This window comes from Lithobates pipiens, unplaced genomic scaffold (genome assembly GCF_037356315.1).
Source record: "Lithobates pipiens isolate NorthernLeopardFrog02 unplaced genomic scaffold, aLitPip1_a1.2 Scaffold_18, whole genome shotgun sequence".
Lineage (NCBI taxonomy): Eukaryota > Metazoa > Chordata > Amphibia > Anura > Ranidae > Lithobates > Lithobates pipiens.
The window spans coordinates 80,438,854-80,464,369 of NW_027507758.1; the positions used below are offsets into that span (position 1 = coordinate 80,438,854).

The window sequence follows — 25,516 nt, forward strand, 5'->3', positions numbered from 1 at the left end:
TGCACTTCCACCCCGTAGCAACTGTTTTAGGTAGGCCCTTTTTGTTACAGCACAACTGTGCCCCTATGTACAAAGCCAACTTTATGAAGACATGGTTTGACAAGTTTGATGTAGAGCAGTGGTCTCCAAACTGTGGCCCTTCACTTACCTTTGTCAAGCCCTTGGAACTATTCCTTCCAATGATGCAAGGCACTGAGAACAGTGAAGGCTATTTTAGCAGCAAATGGGGGACCGACGTGATATTAGTGCCCAAGGTTTAGGAAATAAATGTCCAGCCAATATAGTCAAACTTTTGTCCTTTTAGTGTACATCAGACCTTATCCAGACCCTGCTTAACCCCTACTACCCCACAGTCAAGATAAACCCACACAAAATGTGTTTATGTACAGTCTTCATTTATACATACTACATAGAGTCTTACATTATTGGAGCGTATTCAATTCTGGTAAAATGCCTCTTCAAAATTAGAAAAATAATGATAGCATTATGTAAACCTCCAAATAGCAAGTACCATTTTTTTTTTAAACCTCTATAGGGTATTCAGCATATTTTTAAAATCACATTCAATAATCCTGGCAGGAAACTCTTATAGCAGTCCAAAGATTAGAAGGTTTCAACAGAACGATGGTGGGCAACACTTATATTGCAATTTTATTTCAATCGCTCAAACAAAACAAAAAAAGTTAGCATGTAGTAAATTTAAAACAAATAAACAAATGGTAAAAAAAATAGCAGAGATGACTTGGAAGGATATGGGTAAAAAGCTAAAAGTGTGAAAATTGATAACATGGACAAGTGACATTCAATTAAAGTGCACCTGTCACCTTGAACACAGCAGGAGGCATTTTGTTCTTGGGCCAATGTACCAGAATTGACAAGCCTATTAATTCACCAGGAGCTACTAATGTCAAAACAGCATGAGGCTTTGCATGCCGCAGGCGGTTACAATGTCAAAAGTTCCTTGTGAGCTGATTGGCTTAGTGTCAACTTCCTCCACTGCGCAGGCATGACAGCTCCACTTACAATTGTTCCAACTTCAGCTTCAGATGAGACACACAAGATGAGCGTGGAAAAGCATCAAAACCAGGATGAGTGTGAATAGAGACTTCAGCACCAGCACTCACGATTTATACATTCAGTTTCATTGTGATTGATTTTTGTTTAACCTCTTGGGTATCATTTTATCACAGCTTAGGTCACAGTGTTGCAAAAGAGAAAAGAAAAAAAAATATATATTTTCCTTTGTGGGGGGGGGGGAAATAAAAAAAAGAACAAAAAAAGGATGTCTTAAACTGTTCTAAAGTTAAGACAACGTGCCCAACAAGTCAGCTCACTTCCCAAAAATAGTTTTAAAAAAATGAGAGCCTACAAAAGAAAAAAAAGGAAAACTAAAATTTTAACCACTGAAAGGTTATTTCTTTGTATATCCAAGATTTTAGAGAGAAAAAAAAAAATATTAATTATGTACGGGTGGTACAAGAAAAAGAAAGAAATATGAGTAAATATGCAAGACAAGATGTGAAGACATAACGAAGACACTGGATCACTCAACAACTGAAAAATATGCTTTTTTTCACCAAGGCACAAAACGCGTAGTGCATAAACCGGTTTCCATTCAATAACAAGGGAGACCTATCAAGCTGTCTTACTTTGGACTGCTCATGATCATATAGCATAATAAGGTGGCTTTAGGTTTGAAATTTGGAAATTGGGGGGGGGGGGGGGGGAAACACGCTCTAGTGTCACATACATGGCTGAACTCTCTAATAGTTGAAATGACTGCAGTAAACAGAAGTATAATGGTGACTGGAAAGGATGATTGCTTTGATGACAAGCTTGATGCGTCAGTCAACAACGCCTTTACTTTCCTACCATGCACAAGAGTGGGTATAAAAAGGCTGCTTGCACGTTTTGGATGTTATTAATCCATCTGTAGAGTCCAGGTCTCTGTACCTAACGAACAGCAGACCAACAAAGAGGATGATTGTTTCTCAAAGCTTCCTAAAAATGCATGATACTTTGGTGACCAGCACTTCCTGGTATGTGGGGGATGATGAAGTTGTGGTTTTTGAGTTGCAGTCTGTTCCTTCTCGGTAGGGTTCCATGGCAATATGGCACAATTCTGATCCAAAAAGTCCAAAACGACTCCACTGCGCAGTTTACACCTTAAAAGGTCTCTCCTGAATTCTGTATGTCAAAACAAGTCACCCTTTTATTAACTGGAGGACTGTGAACCTTTCCAGCACAAGAGTTTCACAGTGCAGGTCAAACCAAACTTCTTATAAGCTAGGGGCCTGTGAAAAGGATATTTTAAACCTGTATAACTCCTAACTTGGCAGGGCAACCTTCAAGTCACTCCCTTAAACTCCTTATCAAAGCAAGATCAACAAAAAACAGCTGGTTTGAGATATGCCTGGATTGGTCACGATGAAGAGGATGTCCTAACATGCCTAAGAATTTCAAACTTAACAGGATGGGGACTCAAACAAATTGCAAGATTTGAGAAAAGCACTGGATAAAATTGAAGGCTTATCTGGAAGTTTATACTAAATGTGGCATGCACAGCATCTATAATGAAACATAGTCATTAGACCATGTCAAGTTGGCAATTTTCTCCTCATGCAAAAATTAAGAAAACATAGTGCTGGCTTGATGCAGATTGTGTTTACAATTGTTTTTTTTTTGGGTAAGGGAATTTGGTAAAGCATTGTAACAATCTGAGAAGACAATCAAATCTTGAGACAACCCTGTCAAAGTACCAAAACAATTTATAGAAAAAAATTGGGGTTTAAATACTCCTTTGCTCATTTAAAATTCACCCATGTGACTACACTGTTCCTGGAACCGGACGTTCTCTCTGTTTTTGCCTTTTTTTAAATGAAATATCAAATATTATAGGAAGACAAACCTGAGTTTAACACTTGCAGTACATCTAACTGTAGAACCCTCTTTAGACCAGCCATCTCTCCACCTGTGGATGTTCTAAAAAATCTGAAATGTGTGCAATGATTGCTTTCTTTCTTTTTGACATGGTTTTTTTTTTTTTTGATATGCACTGCAAGCTCGTTGGACAGGAAGGGAAAAAAAAACATGAAAAATAATTTCTGCATAATTGGTTAGCAACTTTAAGACCATTTATCCCCATCGCTTTCGAAGCGTAGAGAAAGGAGGAAAAAAAAATAAAGCAGAAATCCAGGAGAGAATTCGTATACATCCAAAGTGAAGAAGTCTTTGAAAGGTCTTTATATGCTGTTCCCCGGTTGCAGGAGTTCAGACTTCCTTTAAAACAGCTTAGAAAAAAAAAAGTCCTTTTCTAATCAGGCCAGTTGAGCAGGTGCTTGGCGTTCCTCTATGCGCTGTTTGACTTGCCCAGCTCTTGCCTGATGGCTAAAAAAAAAAAAAAAAAAAAAAAAAAAAAAAAATTAAAAGCAGAACATGAAATAAGCAGTGCAACCATATTATACATTCAAAGCATTTGACTTTTGAAGGCCCGCTATAATAATAAAAAAATAAAAAAAGTTAAAAAAAAGTAGGACTTTTGCCCACACAAAAGCCCCCCCCCCCCCCCCCCCCTTGTGCTCAAACAAAGTATAGTATCTTATAGTAAAGGCAGTGATCTACAAACTGCAGCCTCCTGATGAATTCTGGATGAACCCTCTGCACACTGCTATATATCCTTTCTAGCAAACTTTGCAATGAAAAACAGGGATTTTTAGTTCACACATATTGCAATACAAGGAGGATTATTTTGATGCAGTTGGCCAGCTTAACCACTTGCCGCCCGGCCTATAGGCAATTGACGGTGGCAAAGTGGTTGCATAATCCTGATCGGACGTCATATGACGTGATCAGGATTATGAGCCGATGCGCGCCCCCGGGGGAGCGCATCGCGACGATCGTTGTTGCGGGGTGTCAGTCTGACACCCGGCAACTGCGATCTTGGTAAAGAGTCTCCGATGGAGACTCTTTACCACGTGATCAGCCGTGTCCAATCACGGCTGATCACAGTGTAAATAGGAAGAGCCGGTGATCGGCTTTTCCTCACTCGCGTCTGTCAGACGTGAGTAGAGGAGAGCCGATCAGCTGCTCCTCTGACAGGGGGGGGGGGGGGGGCTGTGTTGATCGATTATCAGCACAGCCCCCCCGAGGATGCACACACTGGACCACCAGGGACGCCACCAGACCACCAGGGATGCCCAGCAAAAGGTAATCCTCCCTAGACCACCAGGGATGCCAGTCAGTGCCACAATGGATGCCAGTGCCCACAATGGATGCCAATCAGTGCCCACAATGGGCATCACTGATTGGCATGCATTATTGTTTGGCACTGATTGGCATCCATTAGTACAGGATAAGAATACAATGCCGCCTATTAGTGCCCACCCGTACCGCCTATCAGTGCCCACCCGTGCCGCCTATCAGTGCCACCCATCCATGCCCATCAGTGCCACCTCATCAGTGCCACCTCATCAGTGTAGCCCCATCAGTGGAGGAGAAAACGTACTTATTTACAAAGTTTTGAAACTGAAACAAAAAAAAAAATTTTCTTCAAAATTTTCGGTATTTTTTTATTTGAAGAGCAAAAAATAAAAACCGTAGAGGTGATCAAATACCACCAAAAGAAAGCTCTATTTGTGGGAAAAAATGATAAAAATTTCATTTGGTTACAGTGTTGTATGGCCGCACAATTGTCATTCAAAGTGCGACAGCACTGAAAGCTCAAAATTGGTCTGGGCAGGAAGGTGTTTAAGTGCCCGGTATTGAAGTGGTTAAATATGTATTGCAAAATATGTAAACTAAAAATCCCCATTTTTCATTACAAAGTTTACTAGAAATGGTATATAGCAGAGTGTTCATCCAGAATTTGAAGCATGGTCACAACCCTTTAGCACCTGATAGATTATATGCATGTACACGCTACCGGGATTTGAGCATAAGTACCGTATTTATTGGCGTACAACACTCGACGGCGTTTAACACGCGCCCCAAGTTTAGGAGGGAATTTTAAGGAAAAAAACTTTTAGGTGGAAAGTTTAACCATGTAAGGACCAGGCCTCTTTTTCCGATTTGGTGTTTACATGTTTAAAACCGTTTTTTTTGCTAGAAAATTACTTAGAACCCCCAAACATTTTATATTGTTTTTTTTCTAACACCCTAGAGCAGTGATGGTGAACCTTGGCACCCCAGATGTTTTGGAACTACATTTCCCATGATGCTCATGTACTCTGCAGTGTAGATGAGTATCCTGGGAATTGTAGTTCCAAAACATCTGGAGTGCCAAGGTTCGCCATCACTGCCCTAGAGAATAAAATGGCGGTCATTGAAATACTTTTTTCACACCGTATTTGCGCAGCGGTCTTACAAGCGCACTTTTTTTTGGGAAAAAAATCACTTTTTTGAATAAAAAAATAAGACAGTAAAATTAGCCCAATTTTTTTTTATATTGTGAAAGATAATGGTACACCGAGTAAATTGATACCCACCATGTCACGCTTCAAAATTGCACCGCTCGTGGAATGGCGTCAAACTTTTAGCCTCAAAAATCTCCATAAGCGACATTTAAAAAATTCTACAGGTTGCATTTTTTGCGTTACAGAGGAGGTCTAGGGCTAGAATTATTGCTCTCGCTCTACCGATCGTGGTGATACCTCACATGTGTAGTTTGACCACCGTTTTCATATGCGGGCGCTACTCACGTATGCGCTCGCTTCTGTGCGCAAGCTCGTCGTGACGGGGTGTTTTTAAAAACCTTTTTTTTTTCTTATTTTAATTGATTTTATTTATTTATTTTTAAAAATTGATTACTTTTATTCCTATTACAAGGAATGTAAACATCCCTTGTAATAAAAAAAAAGCATGACAGGTCCTCTTAAATATGAGCTCTGGGGTCAAAAAGTCCTCAGATCTCATATTTGGACTAAAATGCAACAAAAAAAAAGAAAAAAATATGACATTTAAAAAAAATATACCTTTAAGAGGTATGGGCGGAAGTGACGTTTTGACGTCGCTTCCGCCCTCCTATGGCATAGAGACGAGTGGGGGCCATCTTAGCCTCACTCGTCTCCATACCCAGCTAGCGAAAGGACCCGATCGCCTCCGCCGCAAACGACGGCTCCGGTAAGCGGCGGAAGGTGCGGGAGGCACCTCTCCCGCCGCCGATAGCGGTGATCTCGCGGCGAATCCGCCGGAGACCACCGTTATCGTACAGACGACCGGCGCCTGAAGAGATGGAAATCTCGCTTGTGGCAGCAGCTGCCGCCGTTACCGAGATATCCCTCTTCAAAAATAGGACGTACATCGTCGTGAGCTGGTCGGTAAGTGGTTAAGGGGAAAAAAAAAAAAACTTACATTTAAATGCCCATCAATGCAGCCTTGCCCAGTGTCTTTGCAGCCCTGTGTCTCTTTGCAGCTTCATTGCAGGAATTTTAAATTGGCGCCGATCTCTGCTGATTGGGAGCGGAGCGAGCGCTGCCGACAAACAAAGCCGAGTGTTCTCGGCTCCTCTTGCAGTCCCGCCCACATTACTGCGAGTCGAGCCGAGACTAGCCGAGTGTACTCAGCTTTGCGTATGTCAGCAGTGCTCACTCCGTTCAGTCCCGCCCAGTCCCGCCATTGGACCTGTGTTATGTCCATCACTGGGTGTGACTATGAGCGGAGCGAGCACCGCCGACATACACAAAGCCGAGTACACTCGGCTAGTCTCGGCTCCGCTCAAAGTCACGTGGGCGAGACTGCGAGAGGAGCCGAGTACACTTGGCTTTGTGTATGTCGGCAGGGCTCGCTCTGCTAACAATCAGCGAGGGATCGGCGTATAACACGCGCCCACGATTTTCCCCTGATTTTAAGGGGAAAAAAGTGCATGTTATATGCCGATAAATACGGTATATCTTTTCAATGTTACAATTCTTCCTAATGACACAAACAATGGGCCACAATTCCTCTCACTGACACCAAAGATGGTGCATTATTTAGAGCACTGCAGAATGAACGTGTTAACACTAAAGTGAAAAGAGAACAGGTCCACTGCCAAGAACAAATAATAAAATGTCCAAAGTAAACCATACTAACCATCAATAAGTTCCTCTTTAAGTTTTGTTAATTCTTTCCTCATTTCTTCTAAAATATCCTGAGGGTAAAAGAAAGGAGGTTAGTAGACATAGAGACCAGGTAACATTCAGTAAGATGGCTTAAAAGAATTTCAGGTTTGTGAAGTTGTTTATGATACAGACATGTGGTACATCTGACCTAAGTACTAGTTCACACCAGACGCAGTTCCATGTGCTTTTTTTCTGCACAGGGTTTTTCATGTATTGCAATGACTCTAGCTCACACCATGCAGTCAGTTTCTGGTAAGTTTCCAGTGCAGAAACTGACCGCATGGTGTGAACTAGAGCCATTGCAATACATGGAAGACACTGTGCATGCATTTTGTGCAGAAAAAAAAGCACACGGAACTGCGTCAGGTGTGAACTGCCACTATGTCTAGGCACAATCAAAAAAACAAAAAAAACACAAAAACTGGCAATTGCCAGTTAAAGTAGCACAGTGCTGAACAGCAAAAAAAAAAAATCCCTTGTCATGAAGGGGGTAAAACCTTACGGAGGTTAAACACTAGCTCTTCTTATTTGTTATTGGCTTAAATATAGAATATGCTTCTGAATCTCCCCTGCTAGTGAGAAAGCTACATACATATAAACATACAACAAAAACGTAGGTCTGTTCACACTAGAATGCAGTGCTGGATAGCCGCGCTCCCATGTGGCTTCCCGCACTGCATTCCAATCGCGCTGCCCTTTACGATCTGCTGGGGGGGGGGGGGGGGATGGGGTGTCAGTGCAAAGTTAACGACAATCCAAACGCAGTGCATTTGCCCACAGCAGATCATATGGTACAAAAGTACCATGCAATGGGGTTGCTGTGCACTTCAAAAAGTAGTGCATGCTCTACTTTTGGTGCAGTGTGTTGCAATTGCAGTCCATTCAAAATGAATAGGTCTGAAATCACACTAAACAGAAATGGATGTGAATCACACAAGAGCCACATAGCTTTCCTGTGCGATTCACATGCAGTTTCTAGTGTGAATGGGCCCTTATACATTGGAGAAAAATAAACAGGCAAAAATCCTGGCTTGGGGACCATCCATTGCAGTACCTGTTTCAATCGGTCATAGTCCAATGATTCTGATTGTACCCCATTGGCACTTGGCTGCCCCGTTGGTGTAGATTTTGGTCTGAAACAAAAGAAAATAGTTGTCAACTCTCCAGCCACGGATGACTAGGCTCAGACTTGTGGTCACTTCGCAGCTGTAGAAGCCCTGGTTGCACAATCCCAATAAAGAGCAATCGCTAAGACATCACCAGCCAATCACAAATTTGCAACAATAAAGCAAGTTATAGACAAGAGAGTCTAATTACCTGGAGATAATAGGAGATTTGCTACCATTTATTGTGTTTGTTCTTTCCCAAGGCTTTCTTGTGGGTTCTATGGAGATATAGAAGGGAAAAGACAATTAAAATATTTTTTCTGGATCAACAATGTATCAACACTCCATTGTGGGATGAAAAAAAAAAAAAAGACAAAACTTGTCGCACAGACTTTGCAAAATGAAAGGCAACTTGATCTGTGTTGTCTAATTGTATCATTAAAGTGTTTTTAAAGCTTTTTATTTTTAAATAAAATACCGTGCTTCCCCAAAAACAAGCCCAATCTTATATTAATTTTGGCAACAAAAGACCCCATAGGGATTATTTTCGGGGTAGGGCTTGTCATGTGCTGTCCTCTCTCCCCCTCTCCCTCCCTGCCTGTCAGAAATCCCCAGTGGAACTAACAGTGCTTGTAAAATCCTAAAATGCGCTGTATTACAGTATTACATAATGTAATCTGTGCCTGTTTCTGTAATCGATTTGTGATAAATACCTTCCGTGACCCGCCTGATCAGTCTTCCCGCTCCAAGCAACGCAGAGGGAAGGGGGCCAAGATGCCCCACTGACAGCTGGCACAAAAGGAGAGCAGCGGGGGATCAGCTGAGCGCCACTTGGCACTTCCACGGCCCCACCTGAGCACCAACAAGCACTGCATGCGACCCCTCCCCCCGAGATCTCCCACTGGCAGAAGAGGAGATCGCTAAGGCATTTATCAAAAGGTTAAGAAACATACACAGTTTACATTATATAATACAGTACATTTTAGGATTTTACAACCACTTTAAACTAAGACTTATATTGCATCCCTCTCCGAAAATCACAGTAGGGCTTATTTTAGGGGTAGGTCTTATTTTCGGTTAAACACAATAAACATGTTTTTGCACAGAGCAGCACTGATCCTCCTCCTCTGGTACCCCGCCGATGCTCCTCTGTTAGTGCCTTCATAGGAAGCCACAGACAGGATGGCCCAGCCCTGGGCCCCTGTCACAGGATCTGACTGACAGCAGCGGGAGCCAATGTGCCCAGAGAGGGAAAGCCTCTGCTTTCATGCACAGAGCAGAAGCCTTTTACCTTTATGCATAGAGTGCATTAGGGTACAAAACAAAACCTTTAGGGATTAGAACCACTTTAAAATCGCTTGATAACCACTTTCTACCGTGTCATGTTGTCATATATTGCACAGCATTCTTACCAGGTGTGCCAGCAGAGGGTGCTTTTGTAGGTACTTGCTCAGCTTCGTCCTGCAAGACACAAAGAAAAATGCAATCAAAGGCATACATACAGATACTGTATAAAAGTGGCTAGGGTATAACTACTTGCTTTGCTATGATTTCAGGGGGCCTAGACATGGCTGCAACTTTTCAATTATTAGCTATGAACCCATAGGAACATATCATTTATCCTTCAAGCACCCATGTCATCAGCTTTTAAAGCTCTATTAGACATTTACAGACTGAAAAGGTGAACATTTTGAGAGCTATACATCTGTTTAAGGGAGGAACACAGCTGAGCTATGAACAAGCACCCAGTTTAAAATCTGCACCAAAGCCCAGTTGTCCTTAGGGATGCGTCTGAAAAGTCATCTCCCCTATGGTCCATTATTTCCCTCACTGTTTAATGACTCCAGTGACTGGATAATAGTTCTCTCTAGCGCTGTCGCCAACCATGAATTATGCAACTGTAGGCTCACTCTTACCGTTTTGTCTTCTTTTGAGTCAGAGTCTGCCGGTACTTTCTCTGCAATCCGTCTCCTGTACCAGGAATGGATGAAAAGTCACACTTAATTAGGATGAATTATTTCTGCCGTATAGGTCATATGCAAATGATCAAATTTGCGCTCTGTCAGGAAATGGGCAGCATCCATTTCCAATGCAGATGCCTTAGTAAAGTACCAAGAGATGCAAGCTTTGCATTATTGGGTGTGGGGGGTGTATGAATATGTTTCAGTTTTCAGCAAAGTGGGTAACATTGTGATGCTATTCAAGGTGCATAAAGGAAGAATTTGCATAACTCTGTGTTATGTATCAGCACCTTGTGGGTACTGCAAAAACACCCCGACACCAGTTTGTAGTATTTATTCTAGTGCCATTTTTTTCTTCAGACCTGAACGTTAATCAGCTTGCATTTCGACCACCCTGGTTACCCCCACCCCTTTCTAATCAAAATAAACGCTACCATTTTCATTACAGATCTAATTTTAGGCCCAGTGATGTCACTGGGTCTTTGTGTTTCTCTATGCAAGATCATGACTCTGGAGGGGGAGCTAGCAGGATGTTGGAGATTGCTTAAAACATCATAGTACCCCACCACCCTAGTAATCCTCTTAAAAGCCTCCAATTTTGAAGCAAGCCATTGAACAGGGTTTTGGGAGGAGTTTAGCAAATATTCTAATCCCTTGATGGGTGGGTGCAAGGCTGGAGGAGTGGGAATTCCTAGGCAGCCTGCATTTACATGCAGATTCCCATAGGCAACTTTCACACATGATGTAGAGCCTCATTAATTTAAAGTGGATCTAAACCTCAGACATGAAATATCCCTCTACAGTGTGAGCTTGTCTCAATGAAGAGAACCAAGGGTACTTTCACACTGGGGTGGCGCTGGTGTTCACAGTAAAGTACCACTTTTCTAACAGGGCTTTTCTGCCGCTAACGGGGCACTTCTAACCCCCTGCTAGCAGCCAAAAGGGTTAAAAGTGCCCGTGTTGCGGCGCTGCCAAAGCACATCTATTTCAATGGGCAGGGTGTTTTGGGAGTGGTGTATAAAAAGTCCAATACTAGATCTAAAAGGCGGAATCAACAAAGACTAACATGCCACAGGAGAAGGGTGGCCGTTACAAATGAGAATAATACAGTAAACTGACCTCAGAAATCAAAGGTTTAAGCCCCCCCCGTAAAGCCAGCCGACATTTTCCCCCGTGTGTATGCCTGCTGGTCTGACAGAAGCCGGCCACTGTGATCACCAGGAGTCCATGTCAACTGGCATTTGATGGCATTTAAATGTTAAGGAATCTTTTCCTACAGTTTGGCCAGCTTCTGTCGGATGAGCATGCTGGAAAACCAGCAGCCAACCGGCTCCCGGTCAGCGCCGATTTGAGAGTTTTGGCAGGGGTCCGTCACTCTGTCAGAACACAACAGCTCAGCGGGGAGATTGCTGTACAGCGGCTCTGACTGGAACTGAAAGTTTTTTTTTTTTTCGTTCAACCCAGCGGCTTTAGGGAGAACAGTGTTGGGACTTTTCCTTAGGCTCACCTCCTGGCTAGTAGTGCACTCATTTCCTCCATTAGTCCACCGCCCACCATCGGCAAAGGGCCATTTCCACGACTCGATTCTGCTTTAGAGGATCCTGAATTGGTTCCAACCGAACCTGCACTTCCCTGACTGGAGGCATCTTCAGTCTATGAAATGAAGAGAAGACAACATTAAATGCTGCAGACTTTTGAGTGGCTTGTAACATTTCCTAATGGTTCATTTGCATTTTCTGAATGGCAACAAAATGCCATGCGACTAAAGAATACTGCGCTAACCGACAGCTTGTTCTCAGGCTTCAGAGGTAGCATTCTGGATCCTAGTTTGAAGTAACTGGCTCTTGAGTTGTCCTGGAGTTTGCATGTTCTCCCTGTGCCTGCAAAGGTTTCCTCCCACACCCCAAAGACATGCTGGTAGGTTAATTGGCTTCTGTCTAAATTGGCCCTAGTATATGAATGTGAGTTAGGGACCTTAGATTGTAAGCTCCATGAGGGTAGGGACTGATGTGAATGTACAATGTATATGTAAAGCGCTGCGTAAATTGACGGTGCTATACAAGTACCTTAAAGCGGAAGTCCGCCGGGACTCCGCGTTTTTTTTTTTTTTTTTATAAAAGCCAGCAGCTACAAATACTGCAGCTGCTGACTTTTAAAATAGTGACACTTACCTGTCCAGCGCGCCCGCGATGTCGGCACCCGAAGCCGATCTCTAGATCGTCTGTCGGGTGCTGCCGCCGCCATCTTGGGTATGGGAATCAGGAAATGGAGCCTTTCGGCTTCATTTCCCGGTTCCCTACTGCGCATGCGCGAGCCGCGCTGAGCAATAAGGACGGTCCCCGCTGCCTCTGGGATCTGTGTGTTTCCCAGCAGGCAGCGGGGCACTTGCGGAAAGGGGCGGGCACTTGCGGAAAGGGGCGTAATCTACGCCCCTTTCCGCAGAGAGCTATCCCGGAAGTGGGTGCAGAATACCTGTACTGTACAGGTATCTGCACCCCCCTCCCCCCTGAAAGGTGCCAATTGTGGCGCCGGAGGGGGGGAGGGTTCCGATGAGCGGAAGGTCCACTTTAGGGTGGACCTCCGCTTTAAATAATAATATATGCAGGGTGCTGCACAGGAGTCAGAACCAGCTGCCAAGTGCCCAAAAACTGCCAGGATAAATTGTAGTGCAAACAAGCCCTTATGCAGTTGCAAAGTCTCCTTTAAGAAGAATATGGTATGGTAGATGCAGGTGTTAAAATACTAAAGTGCTAATTGTGACCACCTCTTACAAACTGAAGATGTAAAAAGATTGTATAGTAAATTTGTCTGAAAACATTAAGTCAATCTAACCTGCCCGAAAGAGTAAAGCTCTCCAAATAAGTAAAAGACAAGACAATTAAAATATAGTTACCCGAGACACTTTTCGAAGCTTGGCTCCAGCTAAAGCAGCAGCAAGGCCTGATAGTGGACGGTTATCTTCTGAGGTCACCAAAGCAGCAGAAAAGGGAAGTGGAGGTGCAGGGGGTGGTGGGGGGGCTGGTGGAGGAGGTGCTGCCATAGGTGCAGGGGGTGGAGGACAAGGTGGAGGAGGGGGACCAGGAGGAGGAGGTGGGGCAAAAGCTGAAGGGGGAAGTGGTGGGGCAGGTGGAGGCGGGGGCATGCCCACTTGAGACAAATTTGAACCAGTTGGCAGAGGGGGTGGGGGCGGAGGCGCTGGTGGTCCTGGTACAACACCTACAAAAAGGAGAAAGTGTGGGAAAACATCACTACTAGAGTCACCACAGTTTTTCTTTATTCTTATGTTAGGAAAGTGAAACAAAACATCTCACGAAGCAAACAAAACACAGGATGTTAGTAGACGTTATAAAAAGGGAAAGCAGTAGTATAACAAAAGCAATCATAATAAAAATTGAAATTTAATTTTAAAAGGAACCATAATGGGCCTGCTCACCCAAAGGATGGTGAAAACTGGGAGAAGTAGCTGAAAAAACCCTAGACGTTTTGTTGCAGCAAATAAAGATTTTTAAAGTCCTGTTAATTTGCTACAGCAAAAAGGATGTGACAGGTACTGATAAGCTACCCACAGAATTAAGATCATATGGTACAGCACAACCCTAACACAATTGTTCTACAGCCACTACTAGGCAACACTACAACCCTCACCCCTTTCCTAAAGATATTCATGGCACAGCAGGTGTCTGAAAATGCTATCCACGGCTTAAGCTAAGAGAGCAGGCATGCTTCTGCACCAATGACAACCACTCACGTCTTTAGCTAGCTTTAAGTATCAAATGTTAAAAAAATGGTTTTAAATACTAAACATACCAGTGTTGCCTTTTTGCAATGTTAGAGCACTAAGCCATACTCTACACACAAGGTATGCCTCTGAAAATGGTCACAGTTGCCAGTTTGCCTATATAAAGCTTTCAACCAAACTTTATAGCTTTTAAACGTCTGGCATTACAGCTGATCACGTGCAGCACAACAGCTGATCTAAACAGAAGCTAAGGTGCCACCATCTGTGGCCCATAGGAGGGTTTAGTTCCACTTTAAAAGCAAGTAAAAATATAAATAAAAATGTTGTAAACCATGTTTCTTACTTTTTTTGTGGCCTAAAACTGTTAAGCAATGTTGTTTAAGCAGGTACCAAAAAGATCCCCTATGTTGGACCATTTAAGGGTTAATACACCTTATTCAGGACCACCCAACTATCACTGCACCAGCCAAATCTAACTATACCACTGTCTGGGACAATGTCAACAACTGTTCAATGGCCAATGCATACCTGTTTTTAGATCGCTGGATGTCCGCTTTAGATACCCAAGTGCAATATTCTAGACTTGATTATTAAAGTGTAGTTAAGCTCTAACTTTAAAAAAAATAAAAATGACAAGTAGGATTTGTATGACAGAAGAGACCCTAATGGACTTTCTTTCCAGTAAGTGTTGAAGTACACTGAGCAGTGCACATGCACAGTTCAGCATACATTTACAGCATCGCTCTGTCATGATGATGCAACTCCCATGCGTGGGAGTGATGTCATCCTAAACAGAAAATCTGAACTGCAAGGGAAGATTGGGAGAAGATGGAGCTAAAAAAAATAAAAAAAAAAACAAAAAAAAAAAACAAAAAAAAAAAACTCACACTGCAGGGCTGGAGGGATGGTTTTCAAGTCATTTTGCCATAATGTGCCAATATGCTGTGCAAACTAGTACATTATGGCATAAAGCTCGTGGGACAAATTTTTTACATCTTTTTAACGCTAGGTTTCATTGCACTTTAAAGGCGGACCAAGGCTGATTTACACCATGTGCACCATTAATTTAGAAAAAGTAGTGAGCACATTCAGAGGGCAGGGCCCAAAAAATACGGCAGACGAAAAACAACAACAAAAAAACTACTGACACTTGGGCCACCAATTTAAAATAAAGGTTGCGTATCACTGCTGTAAATCACATCAAGGAAATAAAAACAATATAAAAAAAACAAAACTGCAAAATATTCCTGGCTGTACTGAAGGACTACACATCCAGGTTATGGTCAGACCAACCCTTTCCTAACACAAGTTTAAGGATGGCATGTTCAGGTTAGTCAGTTAATGGCAGTGACAGTAAGCCTTACCCGGATGGGCCGCAGGGTCAGTCGGTTGAGAGGAGGTGGTCAAGTCTGGCTGAGAAGCACAGGTGTCTCCCAGCACAGAGAGTAAAGAATTCTCGACAGAGGCAGGGGAAGCTGCAGAGGGAGAAGGGAGAACACTTGGCTGGCATGCTGAGACAACAGAAGCGCTCGGAGAACACGTGACAGCTTGAGATGAGGACAGTGAGAATGGAGTAAATGATGGAGGAGGTGGTGGTGGTGGAGGGGCAGGAGTACATGACGTATCATAGGAAGGAGCATCCGAGTGCCCATTTGGTGTGGAGGACAAGAGCGCCAGCTGCGCTGCAGACACTAGATGTACAGCCCTAGGGCCTGTGGCCTTGCCAGGTGGACTGCTGATCATAACTGGCGGAGAGGGCGGAAGTGGAGCAAAGTTAGAAGCAGACCACGTTATGGGCTTCACTGGGGGAGGAGGTGGCGGTGGTGGAGGAAGTGCTTGGTTCACAGGGGATGGCGGCCGTGAAATTTTATTTATAGGCCGAGGAACGGTGGCGTAATGTGGAAGGACGGGATGGAAGGCAGAGCCCAGCGATGTGGCAAATCGTGAGGCAGAGTGGCGCAGGGGAGGGGTGGGTGGTGTAGAGCTGATGGATTGAGAAGTGACAATGACATAGTCAGCAATGGAGTCTGTGCAAATAGACGACACTGGGACAGAGATGGCTTTAGCGTAAGAAATGGGGGATGCGGAATGAGACTGAGAGCTAGAGTAATCAAGATGTGCAGTGTTATATGAGTTGTCGAAAGATGAGTCTGGTGTGGATTTGGTGCACATAGCAGCAACAGACAAGACAAATAAAGAAGAAGAAAAAAAAAAGAGAAAAAAGGAGCTAATGAAGCAACCAAACCAGCATTCAAAGGAAAAGATTAAATGAGAACTATGGTTAGTATAAGATTAGATAAAGAAGACGTTATTGCTTTGAACGAGTTTGCCACCAACCCCCCCAATTCAACATTACAAATAGAGAACAACTCATATCTACATGATCATCAATATACCGACCACAGTAAAGGGGTTGTTCACATCCCTTGATTGGATATTGGTTCTTTTTTGGTACTCTGACTCAGAGCTTCTAAAACAGTTGTGCTCATAAGTTTACATATGCCTGGCAGAATTTGTAAAAGGTTGGCCATTTTTATTGCACCAACGCCACAACACAGCCTGTCTCCAATATGCTAAGCAGCACTTAGAAAAGCCTCAAAACTTTTGGCTCATCAAATCATTTGGAGTGATGAGATGAGACCAAAATTGGACTTTATAGTCACAACCATAATACTAGGTTTAAAGTGGCATCAACAAGACCTATGAAGATAGAGCTGCTCTTTTGGGGGAGTAACTTATGGGATATTTAAAAACATGCAATTCATGCTAGACAACCAAAGAATGTACAGTATTTGTAACTTATTCACAATCACAAGAGACTGCAAGTCCTCACTGATGCAAAGCGGGCAACACATAATAAAGTGCAAATAAAGCCAAACCTATGGTTTTTAGTTTTGGATAGTGTGAGAAGGGTTAGAATCCCGTCCGGTCTCCTGCTATTATGTTAGAGAGATTATCATTATTATCTGTTTGAAGAGATTTTCTGTTTGGGGCGGCCATTTTTAAAAATGAGCCCCAACAAGAACAAAGATAAAGGGTTCCTCAGGACAGGAATAGAAGGTCCCAATCATACCTAGCTTTTTTTGAAAAGCATGTCTTTCTGCGCAACAGGCACGGGGCCAGCCTACCAAATTCAATGGGCTGCCTTAAGTAGCTAATGGCACTTTTTCCCCATGTTCCAGTTTACATGTTTCATCAAATCTGTTGCGCTTTTTCTGGGCGACAATCTGTCTCCTTTCTGCATTTGGGGTGCTATTAACAATGAATGACACCGCAAGTGCAAAGTGCAGAATTGCCCATTCTTGGAACACACAGATTTAAATGGTGCCTAATGATGTCCCTAAAAGGTAGTAAAACCTCTTACGGGTTCTAATCCCTCATCATATTTGATCTCTGTCAAAAATAATAATTGAGGCATAGCTAAACTAAGAATTAAAGGTCTGCAAACTTTTGAAAAATGATTCTATATTTATTGCCATAGTTTAATGAGTTTTCCATTCTGGGATGCCTAATAGTTCAATTTGAACCACATTAAAAAAAAAGTGAAATAAAATGGTGTTTGGTCTGATCACTAATGTTTCTTTAAAAACTGTTCATATCTTACAAATTCTGCTAGGGATGAATAAACTGAGCACGGCTGTAAAAACTGCAGCACTTGGAGTCCAACGCCCTGAAAGATGCAGTGTGTGATGTCCCGGCCTTTTGCTTGGACGACTGTTGATCTTGATGGGTTTTGTAATTGTGGCATCTCTAACATACAACACACCGTCTAAGAACTGATGGAGTCCTGTAAGGAAAGGACTTTGGGAGGTGTACAGGTCCTTCTCAAAAAATTAGCATATTGTGATAAAGTTCATTATTTTCTGTAATGTACTGATAAACATTAGACTTTCATATATTTTAGATTCATTACACACAACTGAAGTAGTTCAAGCCTTTTCTTGTTTTAATATTGATGATTTTGGCATACAGCTCATGAAAACTCAAAATTCCTATCTCAAAAAATTAGCATATCATGAAAAGGTTCTCTAAACAAGCTATTAACCTAATCATCTGAATCAACTAATTAACTCTAAACACCTGCAAAAGATTCCTGAGGCTTTTAAAAACTCCCAGCCTGGTTCATTACTCAAAACCGCAATCATGGGTAAGACTGCCGACCTGACTGCTGTCCAAAAGGCCATCATTGACACCCTCAAGCAAGAGGGTAAGACACAGAAAGAAATTTCTGAACGAATAGGCTGTTCCCAGAGTGCTGTATCAAGGCACCTCAGTGGGAAGTCTGTGGGAAGGAAAAAGTGTGGCAGAAAACGCTGCACAACGAGAAGAGGTGACCGGACCCTGAAGAAGATTGTGGAGAAGGACCGATTCCAGACCTTGGAGGACCTGCGGAAGCAGTGGACTGAGTCTGGAGTAGAAACATCCAGAGCCACCGTGAACAGGCGTGTGCAGGAAATGGGCTACAGGTGCCGCATTCCCCAGGTCAAGCCACTTTTGAACCAGAAACAGCGGCAGAAGCGCCTGACCTGGGCTACAGAGAAGCAGCACTGGACTGTTGCTCAGTGGTCCAAAGTACTTTTTTCGGATGAAAGCAAATTTTGCATGTCATTCGGAAATCAAGGTGCCAGAGTCTGGAGGAAGACTGGGGAGAGGGAAATGCCAAAATGCCTGAGGTCCAGTGTCAAGTACCCACAGTCAGTGATGGTCTGGGGTGCCATGTCAGCTGCTGGTGTTGGTCCTCTGTGTTTTATCAAGGGCAGGGTCAATGCAGCTAGCTATCAGGAGATTTTGGAGCACTTCATGCTTCCATCTGCTGAAAAGCTTTATGGAGATGAAGATTTCATTTTTCAGCACAACCTGGCACCTGCTCACAGTGCCAAAACCACTGGTAAATGGTTTACTGACCATGGTATTACTGTGCTCAATTGGCCTGCCAACTCTCCTGACCTGAACCCCATAGAGAATCTGTGGGATATTGGGAAGAGAAAGTTGAGAGACGCAAGACCCAACACTCTGGATGAGCTTAAGGCCGCTATCGAAGCATCCTGGGCCTCCATAACACCTCAGCAGTGCCACAGGCTGGTTGCCTCCATGCCACGCCGCATTGAAGCAGTCATTTCTGCAAAAGGATTCCCGACCAAGTATTGAGTGCATAACTGAACATAATTATTTGAAGGTTGACTTTTTTTGTATTAAAAACACTTTTATTTTATTGGTCAGATGAAATATGCTAATTTTTTGAGATAGGATTTTTGGGTTTTCAGGAGCTGTATGCCAAAATCATCAATATTAAAACAAGAAAAGGCTTGAACTACTTCAGTTGTGTGTAATGAATCTAAAATATATGAAAGTCTAATGTTTATCAGTACATTACAGAAAATAATGAACTTTATCACAATATGCAAATTTTTTGAGAAGGACCTGTATGTCACTTGACTGTCTAAATAAAACTCAAAAAAAGCAAACCCATCAATCTGCTTATGCCCACGTGCACAGCAAGCCCATGGAGTCTGGGCTAGTAAAAAAAAAAAAAAAAAAATGGAAGCCATAGAGCCAGCTATATACACCCCCCCCCCCCCCCCCCATCATCTTCATCAGGGAACCGCTCATTTATAAAGTACTACTAAAGAATTAATCCAGCATGCTGGCTCCTGTAAAATGGGTGCTGCGATGACACCTAAACATTATGGACACACATCTGAACCTTCTAGAGCTACTGGGCAATGAAAAAAATAAGAAACCCTACTGGTAGGATCAATGGATAATAAAACTTTATTGTAGACAGAATCAGTCATGCTCCTCCAAAGCGCATCCAGTCCTTTATTATGATAGACATCCTCACTAACCAATAATTAGAATTAGAAGTGTGTGGGGCCAAGCAAAACTTAGAGGATATTAGAGCCCCCTCAATTTCAGACCTCTCTACAGTATAGGTGATAATACCTGAAGGCCGTCCATGGGAATGTTTGCCCATTCTTCCAGATGCACATTTGTGAGGTCAGGCACTAATGTTGGATGAGAAGGGTCGGCTCATCCCAAAGGTATTTTATCAGGTAGAGGTCAAGTCAAGTTCAAGTCCAGTCAAGTTCCTCCACCCTCAACTCACTCTCATCCATGTCCTTATTGTGTGGGGTTGGTCCCTTAGTTCCAGTGAAGGGAACTCTTAAGGCGTCATTATACCTAGACATTTTGGACAATTTCATGCTCCCAAATTTGTGGGAACAGTTTGGGGATGGTCACTTCCTGTTCCAACATTACTGCACAAAGCAAGGTCCATAAAGACATGGATGAGCAAATTTCGGGTGGAGAAACTTTTCTGGCCTTCAGAGTCCTGCTCTCGAGCCTTCTTCATCCAACATCGCTTCAAAAGAATGGTCAAACATTTCCATAGACACACTCTTAAACCTTGCTGACAGCCTTCTCAGAATAACTGAAGCGGATTATATATATATATATATATATATATATATATATATATATATATATATATATATATATATATATATATATATATATATATATATATATATATATATATATATATATATATATATAATCTATTGTTTATTTATATTGTTGGGCAAAATCAACAGTCTCTGGGTTATTTTATTTCATGGTGATCCTACTAGTAACACACTTTCTGACCTATGGCGGAAATTCTCACTCACTTTACTGTATCTATGGAAAGACAGCCTCGTCACTCTAGGAGACAGGAAGCATGTTATGACTACGTAATTCCTCCCCTCCCAATTGCATAGGGTGGAAATGTATTGTAGTTCTCAGGAGAGAACTGAGACATCATTTTAGATTTAACTGCAGTTACGAGGAGATGAGGACACTCGATTTCTGGCAGGACCAATAGATATTTTCTGTGCTTGCTGAAAATTTATTTTGCCTGCAAAATGAAAACAAATGCAGCCACTACATCTAAAAAAAATGGGTAGACTGTAATAGATTCCATTTTCATTATTGAATTTAGACATACAAGTATCTTTCCCCTCATAAGGTCAGCAATAGTGTCGCTAGACACATCGCTACATCACAGGCCCTGGCAATATTGACCAACTAATGGTTACAGTGATTTGCTTACTGGGGCTCACCATTTTGGCACTGTTGTGCATGTGACCTAAACAGACTTATGCTACATGGGTTTAATTCAAGTTCCCCACTAACATTTATACTTTTTAAATTCTTTCTATAAAAAGGATGGGAGCTGTCAACGTTGTTACATAAATCCACCACGTGGGATCTATCTCCATGGCTTTCTCTAGTTGGGGCAGGTCATAGTCAGAAGAGGGATGGTGTGGGCTGTATTTCTATTGATCTTTAGGGATGCCACAAGAAGAAACCCAATTACTAAAGAGCACTTTTCACCACCAGAGGCCCTGAGAGATCAGAAACCACTAGAAATATCCAGTCTACTAAAACTTGAAATGTCAGTTTTAGGTGGACTCCGTCCCTTTAACATTCCTGAATTTGCTGATCTCCTGTAAAAGGTAATGAGTTGTGTGCAAGACTGATGTTCAGGATGTTATGAGTGGAGGCAATGAGTGTACCGAGTGGTGCATATGTCTTGTGCATGTCTAGATGTGTGCATACAGTCACTTACCAGCATTGGACACCCTCCTCTCATGTTCCCATTGCAGCTGTTCCTTCTCCAGCTGTTCCTGCAGCTCTCTCTCCTGCCTCTCTTGCTCCAGCCTCTCTTGTTCTTGCAGTTCTTGCTCCAGCTGTTCCTGACGTTCTCTCTCCTGTCTCTCTTGCTCTATTTCCCGTTCCAGTTGCTCTTGTTCTAAGCGCTCGCGCTCAATCCGTTCACGCTCCAGTCGCTCCCTCTCGAGCCGCTCTCGCTCCAGCCGCTCCCTCTCAAGCCGCTCTCGCTCCAGCCGCTCCCTCTCGAGCCTCTCACGGTCCAGGCGCTCTCGTTCCATACGTTCACGTTCCTGACGCTCACGTTCAAGCTCCTTCTGCCGCTGCTGCTCCTGCAGCTGCCTGTAAAAAAAAAAAAAAAAAAGTCGAGGTGTAGAAGTGTTATGGTAAGAAAAGTCGCTATGGTTACCAGTTAAACGCTCAGCTCAACCTCCATTAATATTTTAGCAGACAACTAATCAGTTATTTTTGTAGCAGTGAACAAGAGGCTGTGCTCAAGCTGCACAGGCAGCATGATTATAAGCTTGTCAGTATTAAAGGTGTTAACATTTTCAGATTACAGAGACAACACAGGTGAAAACGAATTTTGCTTATTTCAGCAATATTCCACTGTGTAGATGGCTGAGATAAAGTATGTCCACCCAGGTTTACCTACCAAACCTCCTTCTCCCCCTTCTAAATCAGGTCCCAACACATTTTTTTTGTAACTTTGTTCTTGTTGTGGGGAAAAGCTTATTCTCACCAGACTAGGCGATGACCACCCCAAACATGTGGTCATATGACCATCGGCTATGGACTCAGTAGTGGTCACTGAAGACAAGGTAGATATTTTATATTAGGAATTAAAAAAAATACGTGTAGCCAACATTTAGAAAAAATATTTAAGAAGCAGTAAATGAGCTTAAGGGCCGGTTCACACTTGTGCGATGCGACAACCCTGAAAATCCACTGCGGGTTCCCACATCGCACCCGACACGCACGGCAGTTCACACTGCCATATGCAAACTGCTGGGGAATGTCATATGTTAACCGCAAACTGACAGTTCGGACATGAATCAGATCGCATATGTATGAACACACATGCGATGCGATTCTAGTCCAAAGAAAAGGGTCCTGTGCGTGTTTGGACCGAATGTGGTGCGATATCAACCATACTATCTGTATGGCTGATATCGCAGCGCACAAACACGGCATGTAACGTGAACAGCAGTGCGCTGCAAATTACATGCGATGTCTGGCATCGCACAAGTGTGAACCGGACATAATACACATTCCCACTGACCTCTATAGCTGCAGATACCGAGCCACCCTCAAAGCTAAAACGCTATTAAACCACAAAACAAAGACTATACTGTATTGCAGTTTGACAATACTTAAATGAGATGACTGCATTATTTATATCTGTTTGCTGTTTTCACCTGGTGATCATGTGCGGTCTTAAGACATGGATCAAAAAAATCACCCCGCTCAGCAGAAACCAGGTGAATTTCAATCTACACTAGATTATCAAAAATATTGGGACACATGCCTTTACATGGACATGGAGTTTAATGGCATCCCAGTCTTGGTTCGTAGGGTTCAATATTGAGCTGGCTCACCCTTTGCATATATAACAGCTTCAACTCTTCTGTGAACGCTGTCCACAAGGTTTCTTCCAGAAGCGCATTTGTGGTCAGGCACGGATGTGGGCGAGTAGGCATGGCTCAGTCTTCGCTCAAATTCATCCCAAAGGTGTTCTATTGGGTTGAGGTCAGGGCTCTGTACAGGCCAGTCAAGCTTCTCCACCCCAAGCTCGCTCATCCATGTCTTTATGGACCTTGCTTTGTGCACTGGTTGGCAGCCATGATAGATGCTTTGTACTACTTTGCTTCATTTTTCATAACACTCTAGAGAAGCTGTTCTCACTCAGGGTTCATCCAGAAGTTACTAGGGGCTCCTTGAGCAATTAGAAATGTCTTCCTCTCAGATAAGCTACCACTGATGCCATTGCTCTTTTCAGCAATCTGTAAGGGGGCAATTCTTACCAAGTTAACAAAATATAAGGGACATTCTGTTGACCATCACACTAATGTAGCATGAGCTGTAGATATAGTAATTTTTTAGAAGGGGTTCCCCAAGATCAGAAATTTCATGGGTTCCTCTGCGTTAAAAAGGTTGAGAAAAGCTGCTCTAGAACTTTTTAGATCCACTAAAGGACACTGTGAAAAGCAACATGGGTTTTCTAAGGTCAGCCCTGAGCTTTGTTCACAGCTCCTAAATATATCACATCCATTAAGGCACCCATAAACGGAAGGCTGTGGATGAAAGGTCTGACAACAGCATGATCATTTTGAAGGACGATCGTGGTAAAAACATGTACCATTAAATCTAGCCAAGCCTGTGTGTTTATGCCTTCTAAAAAGACCGGAAGGTCATTAGTAATGATGGATTGGAGAAAAAAAAATCCATGCCAGAATATCGATTCCACCATTGAATAAGATCAGATGTATGATCATTCCCAGTTCTGACTGTAATTTGCTGAAAAAAGCAACAATTAATCTAGAATCCTGTTAGTCTAGGTGTACTTACAGCAAAAGCCGATCTACTTTTGGTCCATTTCCCTGCTGGAGTACAATGTAACATCCGTAGGGCTTCATTTTTTGGAGACTCCCAAGAAATCTTGCTTCGTAGTGCTCGCTTTCTCTTTATAAGCGGTGCTAGCCTTCTAAGTGACTTCCTAACTATTAATAGCGTATGCAAGCCTTACTGACACCGTGAGACCCGCTCTGCGTCTGACTCATCTTCATGCCATTCTTAGTATGTGCTTCTGTTCACAGCCAGCTGTAATGCCGATTACACCGCACACACTGATAGGCTTGTGGTGGGATGAGGTCATGTAGAAAAAGTTACCAATAGAATAGGACAGCTTTGAATATATAGTCTCAACTGTAAACACATTCCATCACATGAGATGTCAATAGACGGAGATTTGAATGACGTTGTGGTAATGGAGACATTTGAATGGCAGTGGTTATTGGCAATTGTGTTCAATTCAAACTATGAGTAAAATAAAAATCACATACAATGCCGTCCGTCAGTAAAATTAGGGTTCCTTTACACTATTCATTGGGGGAACTAAAACCCCATTGGTTGAGCTGCATTTTTACTGTCTCTTCAACCTCTCTGCCTATAGCAGGGAACAGAGCAACTAGGGGTGTACACATACTGTGGCACCATGCTTCACAGCAGGAATTATACCCTGTTGCATTCGGTGAGCACTACCACCTACAACTCATTTAAGTGAGTTGGGCCACGCTGCAACCATGCACAATGCATGCATAGTCCAACATTTGGATGGTAAAACAGGCGGTGAGGAGGCAATAAAACTCTCTGAAGGCCAAACACAGCAATGCTTTATTTTTCCACTTCCTGTAACAGACCAAGTTATCCAGCAAAAGTGGCATCTATAGGTTCAGGGCAAACCATATAAATCTAGCAAGACTGGCCACTCCACCTTTGTTACCATTTTGCTCTCCATCTTGTTCAAAATGGCCCTCAATATTTGCTTCATTCAGTTCAAGAAATTATGTGAATGCCAGGTAACTTGAAGTAGAATTTAACAATAAAGAAAAAAAAAACCCCAAAGCTCTGAGTACATTTACGACACTGCTCTGTGCTGTGATAAAGTGACTCACATGTGCGGCAGTGACATCATTGCCACCCATCCATTTAAAACAGCCGAACGGTGTGAAGGAAGACCAAGAGAAGATGGAAGCACCCAGTACCAGCTGGAGGGCTTAATTTGACAGGGAAGTTTGTCATAATGTGCTAATATGCTGTGCTTACTTGCACATTATGATGCAAACCTTTTTTTTTTCTTTTTTTACATACAGTATCTCCCAAAAGTGAATGAACCCCTCATTTTTGTAAATATTTTTATTATATCTTATCATGTGACAACACTGAAGAACTTTGCTACAATGT

General features: G+C 42.7%; 1 protein-coding gene across 4 annotated transcripts in view; it reads right to left on the bottom strand.

Annotated features, from left to right (window-relative positions):
- Positions 1–374: 374 nt before the first annotated feature.
- Positions 375–25,516, bottom strand: part of ENAH (ENAH actin regulator) — a 136,196-nt gene continuing 111,054 nt past the window's right edge. The window contains exons 1-11 of one of the 4 annotated variants that reach the window (XM_077485833.1): positions 24,122–24,341; positions 21,513–21,895; positions 15,268–16,053; positions 13,058–13,380; positions 11,672–11,817; positions 10,120–10,174; positions 9,616–9,664; positions 8,415–8,481; positions 8,152–8,230; positions 7,069–7,126; positions 375–3,387 (exon numbers count right to left, since the gene is read on the bottom strand). In XM_077485833.1, the coding sequence (XP_077341959.1) occupies positions 3,350–3,387; positions 7,069–7,126; positions 8,152–8,230; positions 8,415–8,481; positions 9,616–9,664; positions 10,120–10,174; positions 11,672–11,817; positions 13,058–13,380; positions 15,268–16,053; positions 21,513–21,895; positions 24,122–24,189 (2,052 nt within the window). In that variant the 5' untranslated portion in view covers positions 24,190–24,341 and the 3' untranslated portion in view covers positions 375–3,349. Of the gene's footprint in view, positions 3,388–7,068; positions 7,127–8,151; positions 8,231–8,414; positions 8,482–9,615; positions 9,665–10,119; positions 10,175–11,671; positions 11,818–13,057; positions 13,381–15,267; positions 16,054–21,512; positions 21,896–24,121; positions 24,342–25,516 lie in introns of those variants that run through there. The other 3 variants (XM_077485832.1, XM_077485834.1, XM_077485836.1) reach the window with 3 other exon arrangements.